General features: G+C 25.9%; 1 protein-coding gene across 1 annotated transcript; it reads left to right on the top strand.

The window, feature by feature from the left end:
• The first annotated feature begins 253 nt into the window (after nucleotides 1–253).
• On the top strand, nucleotides 254–958 carry LOC133029001 (zinc finger BED domain-containing protein RICESLEEPER 4-like). Its single transcript, XM_061116198.1, has one exon. It carries the CDS (start codon nucleotides 254–256, stop codon nucleotides 956–958), a length of 705 nt encoding a protein of 234 aa, XP_060972181.1.
• The last annotated feature ends 8,628 nt before the right edge of the window (nucleotides 959–9,586 follow it).

Below are 9,586 nucleotides of genomic sequence, written 5' to 3'. Positions count from 1 at the left end.
AATAGAAGAGTTTGAATATCTTATATATTCATCCATAGAGAAGTAGGATCTGTGAAATTTATGTCCTGCGGTGATATAAGGATGAATTGTGTATTATCTGATTGTTTGTGACTGAAATTGACAGATGGTTAGGTTAATAAAATAGGGGAAATGCTGTCCGATTTTTTAAAAATATATTTATCATATTTTCTAAGTAGTTGTGTGCATTGATAGACATGAGAATATGATGTTATTGTAGGTTGATTAAAGAATAATGTCTGGTCAAATCGGTTCTAATTCGGAGGATGATGTTGATTTTGTGCCATCAACTAATGTTGAAGAAATACAATCTGTTAGTAATACATTAGATGAACATCAGAATACAGGGAGAAAAAGAACTTCTCGTGCATGGGATCATTTTACTCGACAAGAAATTGATGGTAAAATTAAAGCGGTTTGTAATCACTGCGGGCGTAAGTTGGTGGGAGGAAGTACTGCGGGGACTACGCATTTAAATACTCACGTGAAGAGGTGTCCAGTTAGAAAGGCCCAACTTGCTGCTAATCCAACTACAAGTCCTTCAATTCCTTTCAATTTTGATCCTGATTTAGCAAGGATCAAATTGGCTCAAATGATCGTTAAGCATGAGTATCCATTGTCCATGGTTGAGCATAGCGGGTTCATCGAATATTCAAGTACTCTATGTCCTACATTTCAAATGGTGTCAAGGAATACAATTAGGTCTGACATCATGAAAATGTATAAAGCTGAGAAAGAAAAATGTAGGCAAAGTTTGGAAAAAAGTAGGAGTAGAATAGCCATAACCAGTGACATGTGGACTGCTAATCATCAGAAGAGGGGATATATGGCCGTAATGTATCATTTTATCGATGATTCTTGGAACTTGCACAATCGTATTCTCCGAGTTTTAAGTATGTTCCATGCCCTCACGATGCTCCAGCACTACTTGAGGCACTAAGATCTTGTCTTAATGAATGGAAAATAGAAGACAAGATCAGTACAGTGACTCTCGATAATTGTAGTGCAAATGATTCCATGATAGATCTTTTGAAAGGATAATTTGAGCCTGACAGTTTTATTTTGAAGGGAAAGTTGCTACATGTGCGTTGTTGTGCACATATTTTAAATCTAATTGTCAAGGATGGCTTATCTGTCATTGGTGATAGTGTTGACAAAATTCGAGACAGTGTTGCTTATTGGTCGGGCACACCAAAAAGACATGAAAAATTTGAGGACACTGCTCGTCAACTTGGAGTACCATACACCAAAAAAATATCACTTGATTGTGTAACAAGGTGGAATTCCACTTTTCTAATGCTTAGCACAGCTTTATCGTACAAGACAGTATTTGAACGTGCAAGGTTACGTGAGTTGAGATTGAGGTGTGCCCCTTCGGAAATTGATTGGCAAAATGCTCAACAATTATGTGATAAATTAGAGGTGTTTCATGAAGTGACAGAGCTATTCTCTGGAACAAAGTACCCTACCGCCAATATTTTTTTCCCTAAAATTTGTGAAATTAAGACAAATATTGACTCATGGATGTCATCAGATGTGCCTTTTATTAAGGACATGGCAACTCAAATGATGTCTAAGTTTCAAAAATATTGGAAAGAGATTCATGGGCTTATGTGTGTGGCGGTTGTTTTAGACCCGAGATACAAGTTTATGTTGCTCGAATACTATTTCCCTGTAATCTATGGAGATGAGCAATATGTAACTCAAATTGCAAATATTCGTGAGCTTTGTTGCGAGTTACTGGAGGAGTATGGGTCTAAGTTTCCTGATTTGAGAGAGAGAAGGGTTCAGGTAGACAATGTATCATCTTCTTCGACACGGCGAATGGATGCTCTTTCTAACTTTGACAGATATGTTAGAGCTTCCTATCGAGTAGAAAATATGAAGTCTGAACTAGATTTATATTTGGAGGAGAACTTGGTACCTAGGACTGAAGAGTCATTTGATATATGCAATTATTGGAAGGTGACGGGCCTCAAATACCCTTTATTGAGTATGATTGCTAAGGATGTGTTTGCTGTGCCTGTTAGCACTGTTGCATCAGAATCTTCATTCAGCACTGGTGGTAGACACGTGAGTCCTCATCGATCGAGACTTCATCCTTCTACATTAGAAGCATTAGTATGCACACAGAATTGGTTGATGACTGACAAAAAAGGTAAATATCATTAAATAAATAATTATATATATTTGTGTATATGTTTCATAATTAGTATTGATTTTGTTTTGTTTTTTTTTACAGTAACAATAAATGATGAAGATGTTGATGTTGATCCAACAATGGTAACTAATTTAGTTTTCGTAATTTATCAAAAAAAATTATCAATTTTTATTATTAATATTTTTCTTTGTTTTTTTTTTCAGGAGCCTTACGTTGTTGATCTTGATGATTAGAATATATGTTGTTTTATTGTTAGTTTTTATTATTAATGTACTTTGTTATTAGTAATATGAATGTAATTGATATTTCAACTCAAATTATAATTAGGAAATTTGTTTAGAACTTTATTTTTTGGGTATTGTTTAATTTTAATATGAACATCTTTAGAAATTTATTTTTAAGCATGTCTTTATGAGTCCAAGAGATGTTTGTTTGTTTGTTTTGTTTGAAAAGTAATATATAAATATAATATTATATATGTGACATACGTGTGAGATGAAGAATCTATGTCACATATTTCAATCTCAACTTTTGAATATTACCATTTAAAAACAAAATCATGATTTGACCCAATAATTAAAGATAAATTAACAAAATATATGCTATAGCCTATAGTGAATTTTGTTACAAGCAATGCATTACTAAATATCTATATAAAGCCAACATATTCTTTTTTTCTATCGATTTACATGGTGAAAAGTAATTTTTAAATTTACTCGGTTAGTAAAAAAAGTTTATTAAGGAATATAAAAAAAAAAAATAAGAGAATATATATTTTTATTAAAAAAAAAACTCTTAATGTTAAATTTGATAAATTTTAAAATAATTATAAAATATAATTAAATACTTTAATTGATTCAATAAAATTTTTTATAAAATTTTAGGAAAATATTTTTTTCTTAACTTATAAAGTCACTTATAATATAAAATTTGAAGAAGTAAATTTGAAAAAAAAAAAAAAAAAAAAATCGGGTCAAACCCGACCCAATTGGGTCGGGTCGGGTCAGACCCAATTAATTGTTTAAGGTAATCGGGGCGGGGCGGGAACAGTGTCGAAAATCTGATTCCAGTGTGAATGTTCAAAAGCCTCTCAAAATCAATATTTGGACATTTTTCTTAAATACAGTAGAACCTCTATTTAAGAATACTCTATTCAAGAATAACCTCTAATTTGTTATTCAAAAATCAAGTCCCAATTTGGGCCAGTTATAAATAAGAATAACCTCTAAATTGTAATTAGTTATACATTTTTTAAGTCTCGTATTAACCATGTATACCTCTATATAAGAATAATTACATCTTAATAAAATATATACATATATTTTGTAAATTTATTTATGTAAAATTAATAATTTTATTTTAAATTATAATGCATGTATGAAATTATATTTACTCTAAAATATTTCTATTATGATATAGTATTAATGATTATTTATTGTTATTATTGTTACATTGATATTTTTTGGTTTTTTAATTTTTTTTCTAGTGTAACTCTATTTAGTTATAACCTCCCAATTAGAATATAATTTACTTGGTCCCAAGTGTATTCTTGGATAGAGGTTCTACTGTATTTTAAAGTTTTAAAATGAGATCAAACAATACTCTCAAATAAGATAAACTTTAGCTATTTTACCATTCCTCTTACCACAATAAATAAATAGTACTTTTTTTTTTTTTTGAATAAAATTTAAAATTTCATTACAAAGAAATTTCATCCATTACAATAGAATGAACTATCAACACACTGAATAAGAACACGACATGTGAGGTTAAACAAGAGTTTCTCGCAATACAATAAACTGTCTTATTTGTAGATCGTTTAACAAAACGTAAATACATTACTAGTAGAGGAAAGTAACACACGACAGCTATTCACAATCAAGCCAAATTTAGAGGGAAGAATGGCATTTATAGATAGATTGAACACACAATAGACTTTCAGTTTCAAGGTAATAATAATAATAATAACAATAACGTACAATTTTAGAGCTTCATGTCACCGTCTTATGTAATAATAACAACAACAACAACAACAACAACAACAACAATAATGTACGATTTTAGAGCGTCATCTCACCGTCTTATATAATAATAATAATAATAAGAAGAAGAAAACGTGTGGTGGTATATTATATATATAGTGGTTTTTTTATGAAAATAATTAGTTTATGTGTGGTATTTTTATGTAAAATTTATTAAAATAATAGTAAAATATCAATTCGTAGATTTATACTCTAATAAAATATTACAAATGAGAGAATTAGAGAAAAAAGAAAAAAATAGTTTATGTTATATTCATCGGACCATATGTTAATATTGCAAGAAGTGTTCATATTAATTTTACTAAAAATAAACAACAAATTAATTAATAAAATTTAAATAAACTCACATGTACAAACTCGTAAAGAATTTTTTTTTGAACAAAAACTTGTAAAGAAATTTTTAACAATAATGTTTTCTATAATCAAAATTATGAAATAGTTAAAAATAAAATATAAAAATTATCAGAGTATATCATCCGTATCTCATTTTAAAATTTGATCACCACCATTAATTATTAAATACATCAACTTTAATCTCTTTTTTATTTTTACACTTTAAAACAGTTTTTTTTTTTTTTTCTTTTCATTTTTACGAAATTCTACATAGAAACCCCTATTGCAACCTAAATTCAACAAAAAATCGTATGGAAACCCCTATTGTAAATAAAGCTGCAACCACTTTAGAAACTTAAACAATAAATTTGAAGAAAAAATAATACATAAAGTAATTTCTCTTTTTATTATTTTGGACAATTAAAAAAAATAATTATTCATATATTATGTGTGTGACAATAGTAGGGGTGTACAAAAATTTTCGTAAACCGCCCAACCCGAATAACCCGCCTAAACCAAACAGACAAAACCGATAAAAAATACAAACCGACATAACTCGACAAAATTCTAAACTGCCCAATCAGTTAATTGGGCGGGTTGAAAATTGACCCAAACCGCTCAACCTGATTCAACCCGATTTTTACTTTTTTTAATTTTATATATTATATAATATATAATATATATTAAAAAAAAGTCACAAATCCTAAAATTCTTTCTCAACCTCTCAGAAAAATTCTTTCTCACATATATTGTGTATTTATGTGGTTAATTTTTATTTTAGTTGAAATTAAAAAAAAAAAAACCCTCTTAATTCGGTTTGGGCGAGTTAACCCGACCAAACCGCCCAAACTGTCGGCCGGGTTAAGATTTTTTTTTTTTTTTTAATTGGGTAGGTTGTATGCAAAATTTTACAAACCGATCTTTACGTTGGGTTAAAAAAATATGTAGTATAAACCGACTAAACCGACCGATGTACAACCCTAGATAATAGCATAGTGCTTGAAAATTAACAAAAGAGATATATGAAAGCATATAGATTATAGGGATTTTTTCAATAATATATTTAAAATACAAATTAATTACAAAAATACCTTAACAAATCTCATTTACAATAATACCTTGTCACATCTTCAAAAAATACCTTAATTTGAAATTAATATGCCGGAAACAAAATTAATCTCAAATTCTACTTTTTATTTTTAATTTACCTGCATTTTCAAAACTTACCTTTTGGTTACTTACTTATAATATTGATAAGAAACTAATTAGTTACTTTTACATAAAAAAAATTCATTTTTATATCATATAATTTGAGATAGAATTTGGTTATCTCTAAAATTTATTTGTAAATATCTTAATAAATAATTAATTATTTTTAAGTTATATTATAGTATCTTATTATTTAAAATACATTTTGGTAACTTTAAAGTTTATTGAAACTAATGAGTTGTCATGTAATATAATAAGCTACTATTTTTATATACTAATTATTTTTCTATAATATAACAAGTAATTATAAAATAAAATAATTTTATTTAGTATACTTAATATTTTAGATATTGCTTAAATGTTGGTAAACTAAAAATAAAAGAAATTTAAAAAAAAATAACAAGAAAAAAAAATTGAAAGAAACTAAAATGTTACCTTATATGCTTCTCACATATTAAAATAATTATTTTAAAGAGTAGATCATAATAGTACAGAATTTGAGATCAAATAATTATTAGTGTAGCAAACAAAACATTTTTAAATATAAAAAAAGAGAAGAAAGAGAAAATATTTTAAATCTAGATATCTTTATATATTAAAAGTGTCTATCTAACCACATTTCTTGGTTTAACAGAATATATTTTAAAAATAAAAGAATATTCTATTAAATTTAACAATGTTAGTAGGTTTGACCTCCCGTTAACTTTCAAAAATATATAAATAATTAAACCAAAAAAATTAAACAATCTTACGTTTAAACCCAATAATTAAACCCAAAAAAATTAAACAATCTTTTTTTAAATTAAAAAAAAATTATGTTAGCCACATATCTCTCTAACATAACAAACCATATATCTTCAATTTTTGATATTATTACATATCTGATATTAAACCGTATAACGATGAGTAAACGTTTTATACATTTTTCTAACAAAATCTGATATTATTAGGTGACCGAGACTGGTGATGATGATGGTTTTTTAAAGCTCACAAGAACCCAGGAATGGATACAAGGTGACATCTCTGCACCAATAAATAAAAAGGTTGTTGCTAAGGTACTATTTTTAATTTTGTTATTGGTGTGTTTATATACATTTTTTTGTTATATTGTTTGTTGGTATATTATAATTGAAGAAAAAAAAGCACCTTGAGAATTTGGTTAGAGTTCTAGATTTGAATTATATTTATTGTTAGTTCTCAAGCATCCGCATATGTCACTACAGGCATGGCAGGATGATAGGGATAGAAGGAAGAGACTCAACATTCTCCAATATGAAGATGTATGATACTTGAACTTTGTTCCTTGGTAATTTGTGTAGGTTAGTTATATGTGTGTTTCCTGTGTTTTTTCTTATTGACAAGTATTATTTTAATTAGTGCGTGTAACTTATTCAAATTTCTTTTATCAATAACTAAATTATTTGATAGCAATCCAATGCAGCATTCTTTTTCTCATCTTGCATGTAACTGTTTTTGCTGCAGCAATTGTTTGTAAGGAATGGCAATAACTACTCCTTCACCCTGCCCTTTCTTAGATAGGGAACAAATAAGGTTTAAGTTTGTCTCAATGTGTTTATATGCAAATACAACTCCCTCAATCACCGTTAGTTGTTTCAGCTGTTAAGCTTTCAGTACTTCTATAAAGATAGCAGTCAATGTCATTAATTCTTTTCTTCAAGAGATTGAATTGATTGAACTGTTCATTTTATGCATTATTTTAATTTTCTTTTATATGTATATAAACTTTATTTCCAAGTTGCTCACCTTAGTTACTTTACATGCTGCAAGATTAATAAGGCTGTGTGAAATATTTTTTCTTTAAAAAGATAAAATCTAATATGCTGTCCTTTGTGATCATCAAATTTTATCATTGTTTTTTTCTGTAGTTGAAGAGAGAACTGTTCCTTGTATCTATTTGAATTGGAATTGCATGTAGTGGTTATTGCTTGGTTGTTCTATCAGTCCAGGTACACTTTAATAAAAGAAAACTCCTATCTTTTACATTATTAAACAATCTTTTTTAAAACGTTTAAACCCAATAATTAAACTAAAAAAATTAAACAATCTTTTTTTTAAATTAAAAAAAATTATCTTAGCCACCTATCTCTTTAACATAACAAACCGTATATCTCCAATTTTTGATATTTTTTTTGTTAGTTAAACGTTAACAAATAAATAAAAAATTAACAAATATTAATATTGTTACACGCTTAACAGATTAGGCTTACGCGATTTTTTTTAAACCCAACAAATTAAACAATCTTTTTTTAAACGTTTAAACCAAAAAAATCGTTTATAACATAAAACATTTGAATAAAAATGTGTATATTATAGGTTTATATACACAATTATGACATTCTTAACAATTAATTTTATAAAAGGCTTTTTTCATAAATGTACAACAAAAACAACATAATTACAAAAAATGTGCAATTTTTTTTTTTTTAAAAAAAACTTATACATTTTGAAAGCTTATTACATGAAACCATGCATTTTAATCATTAAATAATAAAGTATGTTTATTAAAACTCAAAATAAACAATTTCGTAAAATTAATTAAACAGTTTTATAAAAATAAACAAATTAAATATTTTTTTTATTAAAAGATATAAATGTTTATTATCTATTTTACTATGAATTATTATAATTTAATAAGAATTTTTTAATAAAATACAATATCAAAATTATAACACTAATGTATATAAATATAAATCAATACTTAAAATTACTAAAAATAAACATGACACATAGAGTGATATAATAAACATATGTTTAATAGGTAGAAAACAAAATAAACATATATATACAAAGTATTTTATATTATTAGTATGTTTATTATAATTGTAAACATAAAAATAGACATAGCTAATTTATACTATACTAAAATAAGTATATTTTTTTTATTGTTTCTATATATTGATTATTTTTTAATGGGTTAATGAACGAATTTTCTATTGAAATATAATTCTTACATCAAAAAATAAATAAACAAACATAACTTTATAAACTCCAAAAATTATTTAATTAGAAAAAATAAACATGACACAATAAACAAAGAAAAAGATAAAGATAAACAATTTTTTTTTATATATATATTATTTGTTTTTTAAAAAATTACTAGAATAACGAGTGATATAATAAACTTATGTGAATATTATTATTTTGTTTATTAAATTAGTATGTTTAATTAATAGAAAATAAAATAAACACATATATAAAATATTTTATATTATTGGTATGTTTATTATAATTGTAAACATAAAAATAAACATAGTCAATATTACCATATATATAATAATCAATAATTATTACTATATATATTATAAAAAAAAATTGAAAAAAAAGTTTTTAGTTGAGAAAATGATAATAAGTTTTTTTGCACATATTTTGTAATTAATTAAAATAATGTATACAAATTTACAATTAGTCAGTAAATTCTTAAACAAAAACCACTAGAACTTAAAATAAAACTAATATTTACGTGGCTCGCCACGTAACTCTCGTCTAGTATCAAATATATGTACAGTTATTTCATTAAAAAAATATATATGTACAGTTACAAAAAAAAAGTTGTGTAATTTAGGTTGAGATATATTGCAAAAAATAAAATAAAAAAGATACACTACGAAGAAGATAAACCAATAACATATGAATCAATCACAAAACTAATATTAATGAAAACAGTATAAATATAAGGGTAACTTTCATTATTTTAAAAGCCACGTTATTTATGTAATTGAGATGTATTTTAAGACTCTAAATGTAAATTTCCCTAGATATGTTGCTAATCCAATTAATGAGAATAAAAGAATAGCTATGAATT

This window comes from Cannabis sativa, chromosome 5, assembly GCF_029168945.1.
Source record: "Cannabis sativa cultivar Pink pepper isolate KNU-18-1 chromosome 5, ASM2916894v1, whole genome shotgun sequence".
Lineage (NCBI taxonomy): Eukaryota > Viridiplantae > Streptophyta > Magnoliopsida > Rosales > Cannabaceae > Cannabis > Cannabis sativa.
The sequence above is the reverse complement of the archived record's forward strand: the minus strand, read 5'-3'. Positions and strand labels throughout refer to the sequence as shown.